Source organism: Balaenoptera musculus, chromosome 2, assembly GCF_009873245.2.
Source record: "Balaenoptera musculus isolate JJ_BM4_2016_0621 chromosome 2, mBalMus1.pri.v3, whole genome shotgun sequence".
Classification (NCBI taxonomy): Eukaryota; Metazoa; Chordata; class Mammalia; order Artiodactyla; family Balaenopteridae; genus Balaenoptera; species Balaenoptera musculus.
The window spans coordinates 151,678,270-151,699,833 of NC_045786.1; the positions used below are offsets into that span (position 1 = coordinate 151,678,270).

Genomic DNA, 21,564 nt, shown 5'->3' on the forward strand with positions numbered 1-21,564 from the left:
TGTAATCAAGTCCACATTTCCACTACACTCTGAGCTACAGGAGGATGCCCTGTTTAACGTGAGTCCATGTGAGGATTTGGCGCTTAGTAAGCATTCGAGTTTTTTTAGATTTATAATTTCTCTTCTTTAGTAAAATGTCGGCTAATTATTCCTACTCACCGTGTTCCTGGGTGGTTCAAGTGCATTCAACTCTGGACACATCACCTGGTGCATAGTAGGCACCTGGAAATACTTATTCCTTAAATGAATGAACAGAAAATTTAACTTTTATTGAAATACAATTGAGAGCAATGCAGTCTTTAGGATACCATTAGCTTTCTAGTGATTTCAGTGAAGCATGATTTTCCAGGCCATTCTTTTGTGGACTCCAGGCAGCTTCCCTCACCAGGATGCTGGCTGTTTTTTTCCAAGTGTCAACTTGATTTACTATTTTCTTTTTCATCACTTTCAAGAAGCATCTGCCGGCTAGTGAGTGACCAAGGCAGCGTGGAAAAGTCCATTTATTTCTCTGCTGCATCTTTCCTACAGAGTCTGAGGATAAGGGTTGGAAATGGCCTTAGGAGGTCAGATTTCCTGTGTGTTTTCTTTTGTAGTGCAGGATTGCTCATAACGACACAATTTGCTGTCTGCTGGTACACTCTGCTTTTAAAATACCTGTATGATGGGATGTGGCATGGAAAGGTTCATTGTTTCTCCTTGGGGGATGGCTCTGCAGTTTGATCTATTCAAATGCTTTGTTTGGCCCTAAAATACATTGTAAGGGAAATGGGACAGGAAGAAGCAAGAGGGTAGTCACTTGTGCAGTCTTTTTCGTTTTTTACTCAGTGTGTTCCTTCCCTAATTCTAGCTGGAAATGTCCTTAGGTGATGTATAATAGAATTCCCTGTAGTAAAAAGATTTCTGTTTTTCCCTCATTTTTGCAAATACGATAATCTCACAGCTCAACAGCTAACTTGGGTGTCTTGTCTACCCATAACTTGTAAGAAGCCTTTAGAGGTGGAAATTGTTGTTCTGGATGTTGCATTCTTAGCAGGTTGCATGGAAAGAAAACAGAATTGTGCAAGAACAAACTCACATTTGCCTTAACTTGTTCCTTTGCCAGCAAACAACCCAAATTGGTGTTGTAGCTCAAGGCGACTTTCAGAATTGAGTGGATATGCGGCCCCTGTAGGAATGAGTAGAACAACTGTGGAACTGTGGCCTTCTCAGAAAGTTTATTTCTGCTTTGTGTACCCCTTGCCTTGGGCTTGCACTTCTTCCATCATCATCATGGCTTCTTTGCCTGCGTAGAATTGGGTGATACGTTAGTTTACAACTGAAGAACCTGAAACCTCACATTGCAGCTGCACCAACGGGGGAGGGACAGTGCTGTCCCCGCTGAATTTGTGGATCAGAGGAAGGGAGTCAGCGGGCCAGCCCCAGGACCGTAGGACATCCCTTTGTCTGGCAGGGAGGGCAGCAGTAGCTTGTGTTTTTGTGCCTCATTAGCTCCAGGGTGGGCCGGCCAGGATGGCCAGCCAGGGTTATCTTTGCATTGGTGCAGACTAAAGTACCATGCTGCTGTGGAGGCCAGTTGAAGGACAAAGGATTCAAAGATGAGAACAGTTTTGCCTCTGTCTCTGGGGCGCATCCTCAGAAGCTGGCTCCCCGCTCCCTTTCTAGAGAACCGCAGGTGTTCTGCTCAGGACCAGTGCGTACAGCCACTCCAGAGGGGTTGGCATTTTAATAGGCTCTGCTAAGGTGTACCTAAAAATTCCATTTCTCGGGCTCTCTCTCTGATGACGGTGAAGAGTGTGATCTCAGTTTGACTTTTTCCAACCTGCTACTAGGGCATTTTGGAATAGAGCCAGCCCCACTCCCTGATCCCCCTGCGTGGGCTTCTGCTGCCTGAGTGGGCTCTTACCTGTCATTGTCAGTGGTTTCTCCTTTTGACACATGGAACTTCATGCAGTTGCAGGATGTCAGATACAGGGTCCTAGGTACCTATTCCCTGAGAATTTGAGTTCCTGGCGAGGTGGTGTGATGTGGTGGCAAAAGCAATGGACTGAGAATCAGTGGGCTAAGGTTTTGGAACTGGCCTAAATGCTTCCAAGCTCCTTGGATGCCCTATGTAAACTGTGTGCCCCCTCTTCCTTACATTAATATAATCATAGCAAAGTGACCTCACAGAGTGTTGATGGAATACAAACAACAATTAAGAAAGCATTTGAGCATTTGGAAATATATGATATTTTAAAAGCTGTGAATAGAATCCTTCTTTACCCATTCCTGACCTGTTCTCACCTGAGCCCTTTCATGCCTAGTGCTGTGTCCTTGTCCTCAATTTTTACCTCTGGCCCTTGGTTTTCCTTGGCTGCATTTGGATCTTAAGTATCCTATGGTCTCTGGTTTTCCAGAATGTCTGCCTCTCAGTTCCTTAGGTTGTCTCTTCTAGGAACTTTTGCTTCCATTGTTGCCCAATGAAATGCAGATCTCACTGGGTTATATCAACATTCAGGTTGAACCAGTTTCAGGCACCCCCTGGAAAAGAGGTTCATATGTGTTCTCTTCTTTTAACTGGGCTCTCTGCCTTCAGCTCTCATTTCTTTCCACTTCACTCTCAACCCAGCAGAAGTTGGGCTGCATAATCTTGTATTTTAAAAATACAAATCTGACCCTCCATCCTCTCAGTAAAATTATGCAGTCGTTCCTCAGAACCTTCAGAGTAAGGTCCAAATTTCTTGATCTCACAGCCTAAGACACCAAGCTATGAGGACCACAGGCCCAATTCAACAGTGATATGCATTTCTTCATACTTCTTAGGTTGTATAGTAATAAAAAAATGACACAGAATATTTTAATCTGTTTTAGAATTTCTCAGAGAAATAGAATTATTACATAAATCAGTAGTTGGATGTTTTTTGGGAGAGAGTGGAAAATAGGACTGAGTAAATGCTTGTTAATGCGATGTATATATCAGTACTTGGATTAACAAGCCATTTGAAAGATCAGTGCTTTATATGTCTTATACAAACTGATTCAAAACCTTGAGTTATACTTACCTTGATTGCATCTAGTGTTTAATCAATTGGACACTTACAAATAATGGGTAAATGTTTTGTTGTCATACAGGGTTGAGCTCTGCTTTTCGCACAGTGAGAGTAACATTTTTATTTTAACACTTATGCAATTAATTGTAAACTTTGGGGTGATATAATCTAAATGAATCTAAACAGTCCATTAGCCATGTCAGTGCCTACCCTCTTGCCAAGCTGTAGCTTTATGCTAAGCTGTTGTGTACTGTGTTACATAATCCCCTACATTCATTTTCTCTACCTATTTAGCCTGAATACATACAAGGTGACTGAATTGTCTCTTCAACCTCCTTCCCAGTGTAAACACTCAGTATAGAAAACAGATTTGGGGCAGTCTTACATTTTTCTAACGGAGAGTTTGGAGAATTGAATGGGCTTAGAAATGTGTTTGTCACTATTTGGTTTTGCACCTTTTAGTTATGTTCACTATCAACTTGGTATGGTTTTCAAGGTGATAAGAAAATGCTCGAGCTTTAGCCACTGGAAGGAAATTAAGACAGATTGGGATCTTAGGAGAAAAATGTCAGTTGTGAGAGTATACAAAGGAAGAATTTCTTCAAGGTCCTCTCTCTTTCTTCTTGCAAGCCCCTTATTTGCTCTTTTAAAGACTGGGTCATGCACTGCCAATGCCTCTCCTTCCTGTAACAATCAGGAGGAAAGTATCCCATGAATTAAAAATGATATGATTTTGCTTATCTAGAATACGATTCAGAGAGTAGCTTTCGGTGGTCTATTGTTTGTTGACATGTGAAGGAGACAGCCAGCATCTGGGGTGACGCTGCTCTGGTGTTTTTCTCCAGCCCAGGGAAAGGGTAAACTGGGAAAATTCATCATTGAATGAAGAGATTGGGAAGGTTGTGAACTTTTGCAGCAGTTTTCATTAGATATTTGCAAAGGAATGTACTCTCAAGGCTACATAAAATCTTCATTGATGAATTTGCATGGATATTAGCATAAGTATGCATGTTATTTACATAGACTTTTTTCCTCACATTGGTTTTATTTCTTATTTATTTACTGTGGTAGCCTCTTCTCTTTTTTTTTTTTGGAATTTATTTATTTATTTATTTATTTTCCTTTTTGTTTGCTTTTTTTTTTTTTTCCACACACACACACACACACACTGTATTTTATTTTTACAAGAGATAAATAGACTGACACCAAGCATTGTACATGGATGACCACAACAAAAGCAACAATGATTGCAATTACCAAACATGAAACACACTCATACTATGTCATAATATTGACATTCAGTCCAGTAATCCTCCACTGTAACAGCTCCTTTACTTTGCAGTGAAAATTGATTTGTATATTCTTTGCCTCTGAGTCCTTGTTGGATTTTTTTTTTTTTTTAATTCAGACAGAAAGTCACAAAAATTATACTCATCCTCATCAGTTCACTCAGTCCCATGTAATTAATTTTTTTTTATCTTGATCTTTTGTTAACACTTTTATGAGTTCATCAGTTTTTCATTAGAGTTCTGAAAATGCTTATTCATTCAGTTCAGCAGTACAGTCAGTTACCAGAAACCTGTACTTGTCAGAGTCTTTTCCATGAATTTCTTAAAGATGAAACCCTTTTATAGGAACATATTTGCAAAAGCATCAGAGTACACCCAGAACTGTCTGTAAATGACAAAAGACTTAAAAATGACCACAGTTAAAAATTTGATGAAAGTTCATAATAATGCAGTTGACAAGAAAATTAGTTATTTCTGAGATATACATTTTAAGGTAATAACTAGGGCCTCTTCTCTTAATGATGTCATTTTTCTTCTATGGCCTTCCACATAAAACAAGTTCTTTTATTTTAAACACACTGATTCGGGGTGGGGGGATGCAGGGAAGGGAAACATTTCTTTTGGTGAGTAAGTGTGATTTACATGGGGCAGGAGGAATAGGTCTCTGGCTCAGTTTATTCAAGGTTTGTGATGGTTTGTAAGTCAATACATGGTTCAGTGGAATCATTCATGCCCTTTGAGAAGCAGAGTAGGAGCATGTGCTATATCCAGAATGATGGGCAAAAGGAAAGGTAACTGATATTTAGAGAAAAGTCCAGAGGCAGTAGAAGTCCAGGGTAGAACTAACTGTCTGGTCTTGGGCAACTCACTTATTTCTAGTCATCAGTTTCTTCCTTAATAAAATAAGGGTGTTAAATCAGGCAATCTCTAAAATCCTTTATAGCTCTAAAATTTATTATTGTGATAGACTCCTTAGTCTAATTATATAAAAATATTAAGCACTGCATAGCACAGTAAATAATATCCTGGTGCCTTGCTGTTCTGTGTCAGGCCCTTCCTGCTTTGAAGGGTACTCGATGATTAATTGAGGCTTCTCTTTAGAGGCACTCCTTTCCTTGCTCATTTATCTCAGTTCACTAGGCACACAAGGTATAACATAAATGTTTATAGAAGTCTCCCACTAATATACCATGTGGGGTGCCAAGGACAGGCATAGTAGTTGGCTGTGTGTACATTTGCATTGTTAGGAAAAGAGCTTAGCGGTGATAACTGAATTTGATTTGCTATCTTCTGCTCTAAATCAGGGTTACGTCCAGTCTACTGAACAAGAGCTTGTCCAATTGAATTTTAACAAAACCATTTCTTCAGAAATGAGAGATCATGAAAATAGGGCAGTAGGGGATTGCATGGATGGACCCGTTTCAAACATAAAGATAGTGCCAAATTTCTGCTCTGTGATTTTGGAGGAAGTAATTTTGGTAAAATGCATCTGGCATGGGTTATGTGCTGAGTAGTACTCGCTACTTATATGTGTAAACAACACTGGTTCCCCTAGAGGTGGACAAGTCCCTTTTGCTTATACCAGTGTGTGTACAAACAGAAATGTGTAGGTGTACACACATCCTTGAGGCCCTCTGGAAGATATAGGACACACTTAATATCTTCTAACTCTCTGGAGTGTGAAGTTAAGGCTCATGTTTTAATGATGTGATGCTACAATGAATTCAACAGTATATATTGGGTGGTCATCTCTTCACATTGTAAGAGTGACTCCTTTACCTCATGATGAGAAAATACTTGTTTGATTTTACTTAGGGAACTTACCAAGGGCTATGATGGTCGATAAGGATATGAATTAATGTGGACTAGCTTTGGTGACTAAGGCGGAAGTGTAGGTCTAGAAGGGAAAGTAGAGTCCCCTCAACCTTACTTTGTAGACCCTGCCACCCCTCTTTAAAGGGAAGCTGCCTATCTAAACTTGTATTGTCGCCCATTTCTTTTCATTGAGGAGGTGCTTTTGACCAACGCTGATATGAAGTAGGCCACTCTCTAAATGAGGCTGCCTGACAAGAGGACAAATGGAGGTGTACATGCTGAGTGTCTACGTTATAAATCAAATCAACAAATAATTAAATAAAATACATTCTATCCTCTTAACCTTGAAAAATAGACCTTTGACACTACCTGGTTAAGTCAGGTTCACATTTAGAGTTTTTGGATTCCTAGGAGTTCTGCATTGGGAAATAGCAACACAGGGAGAGCCAGCCCCTCTGGTCCTCAGCCTGTGGCCTTTCCCCTTCCTGTGCCCACATTCGGCTCCATCCTATATCACAGAGGTCTGGTATAAATGCACGTGGATGCCTCGACCCACATGGCAAAGCTCTGTCCAAACCTGTGCAAACAGTCCCCCAGGGCTAGCCCTCAGACCTTGAGGTATGCACACTGATAGCGTGATTTGCCTTCAGAAAACGGATCCAGGGAGGAGGGCTGCACAACCCCTGGGAACAGACTTGGGGCTCTTCGGGTAGGGAATTACAGGACCCCAGGGTCTTGAATATGGTCTTGAAGGAGAGTATGAGTCCCAGTGGAATGCCATGTTGGCTCTGTGGACCCCTGGTCCTATGGAGAGAGATGTTCCATAGGATGGTCAGACCAGGCCATCTCAAACAGGAGACCTCCAGGGCAGAGGTCCCTTTGACTCTAAGGGAAGTATTGCTGTCTTATCAAAACGTATTACCAAATTCCATTCTGTTCCCTTTTCCTCATCTGCTCAATCATTTCCTCAGGTCCAACCTCCTATTTAAAAACCCAGTCACGTTCCGCTGGGCACAGGACTCTACCATGGAAACCAAAGTTAGCTGGGTTACTGATGGATGGAAATTAGAGCCAAATCTTTCAGGCGAATTGATTTTTAGTTATTGTTCAATAAAAGGTACCTAGAGCTAAAGAACCCTTCGTCAGAACTGTTAATTATCCATTCTAAACCAGCTCTTCTACAAGCATTTAAAAGCCAATATTGATGCAAAAGCAAGTAAAGCTCACTTTACCATTTTGCATGAAATTTCCCTTTAGGTTTTTCTCTGAGAAAATTTGAAGGAAAGGTAGCAAGCTTTCCTGCACCATCGTGTTAGTCTTCTACCCCTGTGTGGACATATAACTTCTCTGCAGTTACCTTCTCTGCTAGTTTCCCTGGTACTTAGATACAAGTCTTGTGGAAGAGTTGGAGGGAGTGTTGTGCTGGTATCAGGCCTCTGGCAGGGACACTGCCCTGTGTGTGTGTGTGTGTGTGTGTGTGTGTGTTCTGTTTGGTATTTGCATAGACCTGGCTCATGCCAGTCAAGCGTTGACTGCTTTCCCCTTTTCTTTCTCTGTAGCTCGAGAGGAGAATGTGGCCACTTTCCGAGGCTCAGAGTACCTGTGCTACGACCTGTCTCAGAACCCAATCCAGAGCAGCAGTGATGAAATCACCCTGTCCTTTAAGACCTGGCAGCGGAATGGGCTCATCCTGCACACGGGCAAGTCGGCTGACTACGTCAACCTGGCTCTGAAGGATGGCGCAGTCTCCTTGGTCATTAACCTGGGGTCTGGGGCCTTTGAGGCCATTGTGGAGCCAGTGAATGGAAAATTCAATGACAACGCCTGGCATGATGTCAAAGTGACACGCAACCTCCGGCAGGTAATGGCTGAGGGGAGAGAGTGCCCAGAGGCTCCTCTTAGGTGGCTGGGGAGGAAGTTTGTGAAGTAGGTGGTGGGTTAGGTCACATGGAGAAGGGGTGGAGATACCCTATGGGTTTGGATTTGTCGAAGTCAAACTTTCTCCCAGCCTTTACAATTTCACAAGGATAATTATTAGAATATGTTTCTTCTCTTACTTCAATTTTCCATTTGTGCTTGTTATTTAAGAAAAAAATTCAGTTGTATAGATAAAAGTTATAAATACTTTCCTTTTGTTTTGCTTTCCTTTTTATCATTTTCTTGATTACCTTTGAATATTGTATTATTGTTAAATCAATTAGGGAGAGTGTTTTGTTTCTGCAGCTTGGTAGATTTTCCTCATTCTTTGAATATATGTTTTTCTTTTTAATTAAGTTAGCCATTGCCATGATGCCATAATTTTAATTCCTTCCGGAAAAAGTCTTTCTTTTTCTCTTCCTTTTAATTTACCAACCCCTCGTCCACTTTTATTCTTTCTGTTGGGTTGTTGTGTTAACCTCTAGCCTTGGAGTGAATTAGCTGGGATCTTTCTGAATTCCTTTGTTTCTCTGTTCCTTGGTGTTGTGGTATACTTTATTGCCCCTGTCTCTACCTCTGACACTCTTCAGTTGACTAGGAGGCCTGGAAAGTGGAAGGACCCACATAAAAAAGTCAACTTTGGAGCAACCTTTCCTGGTTCTGTCCGTGCTTGAGAACTCCCATCGCTTGCTGATTCTAAGCAGGCAACTCCGTCAGGTGACAGCGCTCTCAGAAAGCCTTAGCCCAGTGAAGTTGTTTTCCGTTTCATAACTAATAATAGTGATAACAATAACAACGATAATAATACGTCGCCAGCCCACATCAGGAAAAAATTAAAAACACTTCCTGTAAAAGTCAAGGTCTGTTCTGAGACTGCCTTTTCCAGGTTCTGTTTTCACTTGGTTTTTCTACTTGTGAATTTGTCATTAAACCCAGTTGGACAGCATTCATCCTTTATTAAATCAGAAAGCATTATGTAAATTTCCAGAAGGTGCTTATCAAATTTGCTTCTGCAGTGTGATTGATTTAATGCCTTCTAATGTAAACATGAAAGCATGAGAACTGACAGGTGTTTGCCTATGTTTTCTGTTTGATAAAAGTGTAACTCCTTAATAACGCTCCGTAAATGGAGAAGGCTCCTCCACATTGGAAACACACAATATTTGAAATACCCATTTCAACACTTAAGCATTTCAAGGAAGCCCCATGGCTGGAGATTCTGTTCTATCTGTGATGAAGCTGCCAATATCCTAAGAGTTAGAATCCCCCGTCATCCTCAGACACACGGGTCGAACGTTTTTGAATCACCATCCTGTGTTTTTCCTGCAAGGCCGAAGAATCCTGTTGCTGACGTTTCCTTTCGTCATTCCCCACCTGTACTTACAGGAGGGCCCCCCTCAGCTGCCAAGAGAGCCCACATCAAGTTTTCATTTGCTAACATATAAGGGCTTGAAAGGTTTGAGTAGCAGAGATGAGACCAAAAAGTAGAATATGACCTTTTGTCGGTTTTGACTGGCAGTTGCACGGTCATACCCTTCTGGCATTAGTCAGCTAAGGGGGGATTTTCACGTACTGGGGAGCGGAATCAGGTTGTGGTTCTCACCAGCCAGTCTGTTTCTCTCTCTCTCTCTCCCACCCCACATGCTTCTTTGCCGTTCTAGAATGATTCCAATTAGCCGGAAAAGGCTCACTTGCATTTCCACTAAAAACACTTTTCTAAAATAGAGTTGGGCCCTAATTCAGTCCTTTACACTGAAATGGGGGTGAACCAAACTGTAATTCAAATATTGGTTATGCTGAGTTAGTCTGAACAAGCAGAGGTAAGGCAACACTGTAGGGTTTCTCTTCCAAGTTCTAAGACCCGACTCCTCTCTGTGCCCTTGGACAAAGCATTTAACCTTTCCACACCACAGTTGCCATTTGTGAGATGGTGATTACAATCCTCCACGTGTGGTGGCTAAATATGCAAAGCCCCTTATGTTCCAGAAGGATTATGAGCTCATCCATGGTCTGTCTGGGTGCTAGACTCGCTGGGACATGCACATGATTTACATGCTGAGTATTCTTTCAAAGGTGACTGCCTCTGTCTGTCCCCATGGATGCAGCTAAGTAGAGCTCTCAAGACAAGGCTACTGAGGCCCTAGGGTGTTGGGGGCATTTCTCGGCAGAAGGAGTATGAATCTTGTAGAGAAAGCGCACCTAAAATTGGACCTCATCGGAATCTGGACTGAATGCTGCATCCAAATGCAGTTTGTTGAAAGAGGAAAAAATCTCAGAAAAGCAGAGTTGATTTTGCAAATACAATCCTTTCAACCCTGAGTCAGCTAAGATTATTATTTTTCCCATTAAAAGTACATTTATAACATCTTTTTGAGTTCCCTAGGATACATTTGAAGGGGTGGGAAGCCCCTTTCTATTTCAGTTAAACTGTAAATCACTTCATAAATATTTAACAATAAGCTGATGGCAGTCTCGCCTACTCTTTTGGTAAGGTTAAATGGCTTCTGTGGTAAAGATTCATCTGAGGAAAGCTTACTTGGGGTTTCCTTACCAGATGGAGCAGAACTTTCCCCCTTTCTTCCTTTTTGGTCATCTGCTACGGTTCTGCTTTTGGGCCAAGTCAGGCCAAGGTCAGGTACTTTATTGGGGGTACTGATTAATGGAGGGAAGGTGGGTTATCTGTTCTAAATTATAACCAGGACCTGAGTCCAAGGTCATGGCCATCACAGGAAGTGCTTTACCTTTATATGCCACTTTAGTCAAACCGCAAACACAAAACTGGGGTTACGCATCTTCTAGCCTTCCAGCCTCCCAGCTCAGGGTGTGTTGGCAATTTAACGTTTGAAAACAGCGAAGAAAAGACTAATTGTGGGGCTTCTCTAATCATGCGTAACCTGCCAGTCCTCTCTGCTATCCATGCAAGAAATTGCTTACAAGCTTGAAAAGCATTCTTAAAGAGGAATGAGGGGAGGGTGATTCTAACAGGAGACATTCTGGCAAGGTAAACAAAGTAACAGTATTGGCTACTGTAGTGAAGGAGACTCCAACTATTTTGAGGCATTCTAACGACACAGTTATTTTAACCTGAGAGAACAGGAAAGAGGAGAAAGTTGCCCTCCTGCTGCACAAATCCACACAAAATCAAGGGGGTTGTGGATCTTTAAATTACCTATGGCAACCCAGAGTAAACTACATATGTAGCCTTCCTATGCTAGATGTGACCTGTAAATGTTTTAAGATCTTTTTGTCCTAGGAGAAAATCATGATTGTCCATGCATGTAATCAGAGTCAGATGTGAAAAAAACAATCCCCAAAGTATTGGTTATTTCAGCTCTCTCTATTTATCTACGTGTGGAACGATAAACCTTGGGGGTCTTTTCTTTCAGGACAGGTGGATTGTGTTTGTGCTAGAGGGTGGGAAGGGAGCGGGGCGGTGTTCTTTCAGAACAGCTCTTGGAAAGTAAGTATGATGCTAATTCTGACTGGGGTGAGGTCTGGTCTGAGTGGTATCTGGGAGAAGAGGGGCGTTAACAACGACAAGGTGGGCTGCAGCTCCTTTCCTGGCTGTGCCCCAGGTGCCAAGGTTTTCCATAGAGTCTTGGTCTCATTGTCTTCCCCCACTCTCTTTTTCTGTGTCGGGTGCCTTTTTTTTGAAAAACTAACACAAGATCATTCATGCAATGTGTCATTTTACTAACCGACTAATGTACTAACACCCTAACGACTCATCTTTGTTTTTAGTTCTTTTAATTAACAATCGTTCTGTTCACAATTTTTAATTTCCTTTCTTCCCCCTTTTCCGCAAAGCACTCAGGCATCGGACACGCTATGGTAAACAAACTACATTGTCTGGTAGATATCATTCTTATTGTCTCTTTTTTTGGGTTTGCCGTGTGTTGCCCCCCTTTTCCTCCCCAAACCCCCCTTTTATCCTCTTTAGAGTTGTTTCTTCTTTTAAAATTTTTTGTTGAATTAAATACAAGCCTTTCTTTTTCTTTAAGAAGAAAATGGAAGGGGATGCACCTGTCCTGACACTATTTGGATGAGTTTGGTTGGGACAGTTTTCCTTTTCTCCACTTTGTAATTTTTTTTTCCTAAAAAAAAGTTTTTTTTAAAGAAATGTTCTTTGTTGAGCTAAATTCGTTTTGTTTTGTTTTCTTATTTTGCAAGTTCCAAGTTACAGACTAGGGACAACAGAGATTTCTATTGAGGACTTTCTTCTCTCCGTGTCTTCCTACTCCTCACTCGTCCTCCTTTCTTTTCCCCCTTCCCCACTCCCGAATCCCTTTTTTCTTTCCCTTTTGTGTGGCCACGGCTGCCACAGGTGATCTGGGGAGGAAAGTACTCGACTTCCTGTATTCTTCCTTTCCCTCCTTTCACCTTACTTCCCACCTTGGCCAAAGGGAGCTGTGCCAATTTGTGTTCTCCGTACAAACTCTGCATGGCATGTTGCTGTCTCGTGAATTTCCCCATGGGCATCAGAATCTGTTCCCTCATTTTCCTCCTCAGTACTAACAACCTACCAGTCATCAACCCCACTCCACGTTCTCCTCTCTCTCTTTTTTGTCTCCACGCTTCTTCATGCTCCTCTCACCCTTCATATATTTTGGGGTTGGGTTTGGACTTTTTCTTTTCTTTTTTTGTTAGTAAGGGAGGTGGCAGGCAGGGGAAAGACTACCCTTCAGTTTTGAGTGTGTTTTCTTCTTTTCACTCCCATCTTGTTTTTCAGTTGGTTTAGTGCATGTAAGTGTGAAGTGGATTTTGATTCTCTTCTTTAGCGCTCCTCACCCTTGTCCCACTTCCCTCCCTTTTATTCTTCTGCCTTCTCTCTTGGCTCCAGATGATTTTCGCATGGGTGTGTCAGTGTACGGCGCGTGCACGCTTTGAAGCCCCATCTCTTCTCTGTGCCCTCCGCTCCTTTCATGGATGTTGGGTGTATGGGTGCTGTTTATTTCCTGTGGGCGTTGTTATTATTTTGGCTATTATGCCTCATCATTCCTTTCTTTTTGTTAGCGTTGCCTTTTTTGGTTTGGATCATTTCTTCTCTGGCTGGTGGTGATGGCAGACAAGGGAGGACAGGGGTTGGTGTCCTGGGTAGTCCGTGGCATGTATCACCCATGACTCATCAAAATCAAGACCCTTTTCCTTCCCTCCCTGAATGCATGTTTGTCCGCGTGGTGTGAGCCCAAAAAGAAACAAATAAAAAAAGAAAAAGAAAAGAAAAAAGAAAAAAACCATCAACAACCAAAGACCAACCCCCTAACAAACCCCATTGTCAAACATCTCCTTTGCTGTTTCTCACGACCACTGTAAATTACAGTCTTTCAAAAGTAAATGATCATTTTACCAATGAACTGAGACGTCTGAGGATAGTTCCATTTTCTAGCCTGACTGAGTGAAGAGGGCAATGGGTAGAGCGAGTTGCTCAGCTTGGCGGTTCCGAAAAACTCTCCCAGGAGTCTGCAGGGAAACACTGGAGGCTTGGGTCACAGGGAGGCAGACCAGAAAATGGAACTTGGCTGCACATTACCAAAATCAATCCAAATTAGAAAGAATACCTCACCCAAATCTTAATGAAAGTGATGCCACAGGTAGGGGAAGCCCCTGGATTTTGATAGGACTGTAAGGTCATTGTTGGGATTTTTTTTTTGTCCCTATGTCCCTCCACCAGGTGACAATCTCTGTGGATGGCATCCTTACCACGACGGGCTACACTCAAGAGGACTACACCATGCTGGGCTCAGATGACTTCTTCTATGTGGGAGGAAGCCCAAGTACCGCTGACTTGCCAGGCTCACCCGTCAGCAACAACTTCATGGGCTGCCTTAAAGAGGTAAGGTTCACCCATTCCATTTAATGCACTGACTGTCTAAGAACAAATGAAATTTTCAGTTCAGTGACTGGATCTGTCCTCTAATCTATTCTGTGAGGCCATAGGCTGTAGCAGAAAAGACTCTGGACTTAAAAGTAGAGGCCCTAGGTTTTGATCCCAGTTTAAGCTGGTTACAGGACCTAGGGTTCGCCACTTAAGTACCCTGTGGTTCTGTTTCCTCATCTAACTAATGAGGAACCTGATCCACAGGTAGCTGTGCTTTATAAATTAAATGAAATAACTCAGATGAAAGGACTTTGAAATCACAAGGAACTAGACCTGTGTGAAGTTTGATTTTGTATTTTTGACTTGGCAAGTAGGGAAGCCTTAGCTAAAAGTGGCTCAATTTGTGGTTGTGTGTCTTGTCTAAAACATAACATATGTATTATTTTACCTTTGCTAAGATTGATGTTCCCAAGAGTCTCATTATTTGAGACGAAGGAAAATTCTCAGAATATAATATTAAGGCCCAGAAGACTCGTTTTTCCTTTTTTTTTCCTCCCTGAGAACTAGCAGCTGTGAGAAAGCAGTGGGGCTTTACCACTACTCATTTATTACTGTTGTAGCTAATGTGTTGAGACCTCTGTCTGAGAGCAAAGGAGCTTCAGTCAAGTGTAAGTTCAATCTCTAAGGTCAATTGTTGAGGCAAAAAGAATCAGACTTGATTTGCTGGAGTTCTTTCAGCACACAGTGTCATCAGAGCAGTGCACTGCACTTTTTTGTTTAATCTAAACTAAGCTTGATTGCCTAAGATAGCTATACCATTTCCCTGTGGAAATTCCTTGAGAAGCTAACAGTGTTCTTTCTTGTAGATGAAGATCCCTTGTGACATGTTATGAGCCTCCTCTCAGGGCACATGTTTTATTCTTATTATGGTTATTTGAAATCTGTTGCACATCAGTTACATATGAGATGGCATCGCACATGCATTCACTCACGCCACTCGGCTGTGAGCTGTGTCTAGACAGGAGTTGCGTCTGTTATACCTGGCATAGAGCAGGTACATAATAATTATTTATTGAATGGAGACATTTATCAAATAATTATTGGGTACCTTTTTTGTGCTGTAACTAACCTTAATGGCTCTTTGCAAACCACGGTCTCCGTGTTTGAAGACTTTATAATCTGGGAAGAGAGATGAGATCTGTAAGGGAACAATTATAGCTCAGGACACTATGTGTTCAGTGCCACAGATGAAGTGATCTAATTGAGCTGAGGAAACAGATACATTTTAGGTGGGAGTCAGCATTGGAGAAGAACTGATATTTGAGCTGGGCCTTGCTGCAATAAACCATGTGTGCATTGAGAGAAAGGGGGAGGAAGGAGAGACATGACAAAGGAGGGAAAAATCCAATTATAGCTTTGTATTGTTCTTGGTCTGAAGGAAAAATGACAGGAGAAAAGTCTTAGAGAGTTTTCTTCTCTCTGCTGGACATTACCTAGGCTTCTGCTGGCTACAGGGACTCCACAGGTCATTCCTGACGGAATTGCAGTAGACATAGTGCACTTCTTCCCTGGGATTTACTCCTATTTGAAAAGAATAACGGTATAAACTACTCTGTCTAATGAACCCTGAAAGATTCTTAAACACCGTTAAATCACACTCCATTGGAATTGCATTCTCATCAGAAATAGATAGGAGCATTCTTGTTCCACATTTGTAGCTCAGGAATGAATGAGGCATTGATTGCTGTGGAGAGCTGGTCCATTTTTGTCATGAAACAGCCCTGAGCCTGGAGTTTCTCCTGGACTGGATCTAGGGGTGGACTGTAGGACAAATTTTCCCCTGCACACAATTATGTTGAACCATCTCTCCTTTATCTATTTTGAGACAAAGGAGCAATTTCCCAACTGCAAATCTATCAATCAGGAAGGATGCCCCTGAATATTTTGAAACAAGCCTCATAAAAACATGGATATTTCTGATGATTTTATCCATGCAGAACCTAAAGTAAGTAAAATCTGTGCACACACACACACACACACACACACACACACACACACACACACACACACACACACACACACACACGTACTCACATACTACACTGTCCAGGTGGAGAGCAGACCGCTTCAAAAGTCTGTGAAAAGTGGCACTTAATAGCTTAAAAATTAAAGACAGTTCTGAAAACCAGTGTCAATGACAGAAATAACAGTAATAGTAATAAAAATATGCACATATCTTAGCTAGCAGCTAAGCAGAATTTAAATCCAGATCAAGTTAGAAGAAAGAAAGTCCAAAACAGTGAAGGAAGTGGTAGGCGAAACAAGAACTTAATATAAACTTTTGCACCATCTCTCCTTTACGTATATAGTATGGTCTTTCTAAGGGAGTTGGGAGACCTTCTCATTTGTCTGAGTGCTTTAAACAGATAGCTTTGAGTTTAATGAAATCCTGGCATAGTCTTTCTTTCCATTTAATCATTACAATTCACTTTTCTGTGGGAAAGTCTAGGAAATTCTCCTCTTGTTCCTGGCATTTCTCTTTGACAATTTCGTAAACAGTAAAAGCTTCCAGCTATGTGGGGACTTCCCTTCTTGATAAATCCCACTTACCCACTTTAACTATTTCCCCTTAGAACAGTCAGCAGTTATTTTACAACTTTTTCTTAGCTTCTCTATCTCTTTCTTTCTTTTTCTGTCACCTCTGGCCATTTGTGGCTCTAAGCTGCCTTAAGCTGAGCTGGGTGCTTTTATGTTTCATTTTTTTCAAAATGGGGACATGGTGAAGACCCTATGGGATTTCTCTTCCAGATCATTGATACTTTGTGTGTGACACAAAATAGTTTTTATCTTTGGAACTACAGTTACTTCACACCTGAAAGTTAAGTTCTGGCTCCACTCTTTTATCTATCTATCTATCTATCACATCTTTATTGGAGTATAAATGCTTTACAATGTTGTGTTAGTTTCTGCTGTACAACAGAGTGAATCAGCTATATGTATACATATATCCCCATATCTCCTCCCTCCTGTGTCTCCCTCCCACCCTCCTTAACCCACCCCTCTAGGTGATCACAAAGCACCGAGCTGATCTCCCTGTGCTGTGGGGCTGCTTCCCACTAGCTATCTGTTTTACATTTGATGGTGTATATATGTCCATGCCACTCTCTCACTTCTTCCCAGCTTACCCTTCCCCCTCCCCGTGTCCTCAAGTCCATTCTCTACGCCTGCGTCTTTATTCCTGTCCTGCCCGTAGGTTATTCAGAACCATTTTTTTTTTTTTAGATTCCATATATATGTGTTAGTATACGGTATTTGTTTTTCTCTTTCTGACTTACTTCACTCTGTATGACAGATTCTAGGTCCATCCACCTCACTACAAATAACTCAATTTCATTCCCTTTTATGGCTGAGTAATATTCCATTGTATATATGTGCCACATCTTCTTTATCCATTCATCTGTTGATGGACACTTCGGCTGCTTCCACATTCTGGCTATTGTAAATAGAGCTGTAGTGAACATTTTGGTACATGTCTCTTTTTGAATTATGGTTTTCTCAGGGTATATGCCCAGTAGTGGGATTGCTGGGTCATATGGTTGTTCTATTTTTAGTTTTTTAAGGAACCTCCATACTGTTCTCCATAGTGGCTGTATCAATTTACATTCCCACCAACAGTGTAGGAGGGTTCCCTTTTCTCCACACCCTCTGCCGCATTTATTGTTTATAGATTTTTTGATGATGGCCATTCTGACTGGTGTGAGGTGATACCTCATTGTGGTTTTGATTTTCATTCCTCTAATGATTTGTGATGTTGAGCATCTTTTCATGTAGTTTTTGGCCATCTGTACATCTTCTTTGGAGAAATGTCTATTTACGTCTTCTGCCCATTTTTGGATTGGGTTGTTTGTTTTTGTGATATTGCTGGCTCCACTCTTGAGTCAAAGTGATTGTGGATTTCACCTGTGTGCACAGCTCCTAACTTGATACCAGAGTAAAAGCGTGACAGAGAGGGTCCACGTTATCATCCAATCATTGAAGTACTCTGCATGCCCTAGTTATCAATTCAATATTTGTGTCCACTCAAGCATCACAAAAATCCCCACCTTGTTCCTCTTCATGGTTTTGTGTTTTAACATGTCTGTCATATTTTTGTTCTTGTTGTGTCCCCAGCTCTTAGAATTGTTCTTAGCACCTAGTGGGCGCTCAATAAATATTTGCCAAATGAAATCACATGTTTGTAAGTTTAAAAAATAGCTTTTAGATAAATGCTCTTAGGCACTATTGACAGTGTGACTTTCTTGGGATCATTAAAGAACATCCTGACATGGCAATAGTTGAATCTTTTAGGAACCTCCCAGCTATCTGGTATGAGTGAAGTATTACATAAAAAGGCCCAGCAAGACTAAAAGAAATGGGTTGGAACCCACTTTGAGAAGAACAGGATTGAAAAGGCTTTGAGGAGGCATCATAGTATAAATGAAAAGAATACTGGGTTTAAAATCAGAAAACCTGATTGGGAATACCAGCTTTATTACTGGCTATATGGCCTGGAATAAGCCACCAATCTTATTTGAGCCTCAGTTTACTAACCCATAACATGGAGATAATAAGACCTCTGTTGTGTTCTTAAGAACAAATAAAATAATATATGTAAAAGTGAAACCATACATAAATATACAATGATGTTTTGCTACAATAATTATGATTAAGGATCATGTAATCATTCTTATAAAACAGTTTATGAAATAAATATAAGCGTAAGTGAATATACATTAGCACATGCGTATGTTTGTATTTCCCATATTACCAAATCACTATCTGGGGGAAAAAACAACTTTATTCTGAGGTTTGCCTTACTAAAATTCTCTCATCTTCACTGAAATAGGGATAACCCATCCTACCCACCCTCAGTCATTACCTAGTCTGTTTCCTTTGGACACTGGTTTATTTGACAACTGTCAATCTCCCTTCTATGAAAATGTAAGCTCCCTGAGGACAAAGGCCTCATCTGTTCACAGGTGTTTCCCCAGCACCTAGAAGAGTTCCTGGCATAAAATAATACACTCAATAAGCATGTCTGGAACAAATAAATAAATTAATTCATTACTGAGCGAACCTCATGGAGCTCTAAAATCTGGCGGAATTTAGATCCACAGGTATATGCTGAAAAAATACAGTATGCCAAGGACTGTGCTAAGACACAAAGATGAATCAGACACAGTTCTTGCCTCAGAGGACCTCACAGTTAGTGGGGAACACACAAATATAATTTCAAGGAAAAGCAGTTAATGCGCAAAAAAAGAGGCATTCACAGGTGAGGTGGGGCTGCTGAGGAGAAGGACTTAGTATATCACGGCGTTCAGGAAAACGCTGTGGAGGAGATGATGCCCAAGGGAGGCTTGAAGATGGATAGAAATGAACAGGGAAGAAGTGGTGCTCTGGGGTGATGGGGCAGCATGAGCAAGGGCCCAGAGACAGGGCACGTCGTGGTGTCTGGGTGAGGAACTTACAAACAGTTTGCCAGTTTGTCAGGGCACAAAATATAAGATCAGGAGTTCTGAAAAGTTAGGTAGGGGCCAGGTCATAGAGAGCTTTATATCACACTCTACCCTTGGACTTCAGGTAATGGAGAGCCATTGAAGGATCTGAAGTAGTAGAATGACATAGATTGACAGCTTGTCCGTCAGGCTTTAAATTCCTTGAGAACTGAAGTTAGTCCATCTACTACTTCTACTTGATTTATCTTTTTGTCCTAGGGAGATGAGGAAGAGTTGGGAAGTCTGGTCCATTGGCTTTAGCACTGGACCAGGAGAGTGCCTGTCTCAATCTTCAGGCTTCTGCAGCAAAGTGCTTCCTTCTAACTCCCATTTCAGTTTCCAATGATCCTCCTTGTCAGAACATTTATTTCTCCCTTCCTCTGTCCTTGACATTACTGAGCTACTATTGTTGGATGAAGCAAAGTGCAGTAGAGGAAAGCCAAATCAAGGCTGAGTTGCATGGATAGTGTCTCTATTATGAGGACCAGGGAGCTGACTAAAGCCCATCACAATATCTTCCTATGTGTTGGCGTCTTCTGTGTTGTTTGACTTGGTTCTTTCTACACCGTCTTCCTTTCCCCTCAATCTGTTACTTCTCCACTGGCATGTTGGTTCTCCATTTGCCTCTCCATTGCCCATGGAGAAGCTCACCTGCTGCTGAGAACTCTGAGACCGACTGGTCTATCCCACCTTTCTTTTCTCATGGCATCTCTAGTGGGGAGGAAGGAAAGCAGGAGAACGGGGAGAGTGGAACACATATTTAAAGGAAAAAGGATTGGGTAGAACATCATTGTGCACATTACAATCCACATCCCTTTGTGATTATTAGCCATTTAAAACCGAATGGGATTTTGCAGCCAGAGATAGTCTCTGAACAGATGATTAATGGTTTAATCTGTAATAACTTTACATTTTATAGAACCCTGATAGGAGTCCACATCTGGTGAGCCAAGCTATTTAAGGCTGTGTTAATTCTGTTAATTGCTATATGTTTATTTGAATTGCTGGCACCTGCAGGCTTTAGGATAATGTGTTTGTTGTTGCTTCTTTTAAAAAAAAAATATATGCTTATTTTGTCCTGTCTCACTGTCTTTTCTGCTATCTGTTATGCAATCACAATTTCTCTTCTGGTTTTTCTTTTGTATTGTCCTCTTTTTCACTCACTATACTTTTTTTACCCCTGTTCTCATTTTTCCTGCCTCTGTGCTTCTCAGGCTCTTGTTTTGGTGTCCTTCCTGATTTCTCAGGTGGGGATAAATCACTCTGTCCATAACTAGGCAAATTTAGGTCATGGCATTGGGCCTAAAAATTCCCCTTTTCCTAGCTTTGAGAATACTGTGTGGTCCCATGATGAGCAAGATCAAGTGAGGGTTTTAGGGTCAACGTGGAAGATGAGAGGAGGGTTGACTTTGGAAGCACAAGTCCAGCGTTTGAGTCTTGCCTAGACTCATTCATTACCAGCTGCAAGACTCTTAGCAAGCCATGTGAATGCTCTTAGCCTCCGTTTTTTCATCAAATAATAATACTTACTTCAGGCATTTTCATGTTGGGAACAAATGGGATAAAAAAAATGGAGGTGCTTTATAAACTGTAAAGCACTGTGAAATGCTAATGTTACTATTTATGTTAATAAATGAAACCAAATTGATCAGGTATGTTTAAGGAACCACTTACTGCTATTTGCTGTTTCTGCAATTAAAAAACTGCAGAAGTTAGGAGAATCCAATGTATCTTTAAAAAGAGCAACTGAATTAGAACCTGGCTACCAGATGCATTTCTGGTACTAATTAGAAAACCATGCAACCTCTTTGAACACCCATGTCTTGATCTGTAAAATGAGGATCGTTATCATTGTGAAACCAAACACACACTATACTTCTAACGTAGAAAGACAAGTTGGACAGCAATGCAGAATTTATTTCCCCATTCTTAGGAAGATATGCAGAAAAGCACAGTGTGAGCTTGGAGGGAAGAATGCCCTGGCAGAATGTAAGGGCCAATACAAAAAGGAGACCAAGAGGGACAAGATTCCAACAAGGCAGAAAAAAGTAGAAACATGAATCAGAATCTGGGAAATTGGAAGAATGTAGCAGAAGAGGACAAGAAGGAGGAGAAACTGTGTCTCAGGAGAGGCCTATTGGGTTGACCATAGAAATTGC

General features: G+C 41.3%; 1 protein-coding gene across 1 annotated transcript in view; it reads left to right on the plus strand.

The window, feature by feature from the left end:
- LOC118889935 (neurexin-3) overlaps positions 1-21,564 on the plus strand; it is a 745,585-nt gene that overhangs the window by 388,652 nt on the left and 335,369 nt on the right. The window contains exons 5-6 of the mRNA XM_036842062.1: positions 7,693-7,994; positions 13,722-13,883. Of these exons, the coding sequence (XP_036697957.1) occupies positions 7,693-7,994; positions 13,722-13,883 (464 nt within the window). The remainder of the gene's footprint in view (positions 1-7,692; positions 7,995-13,721; positions 13,884-21,564) is intronic.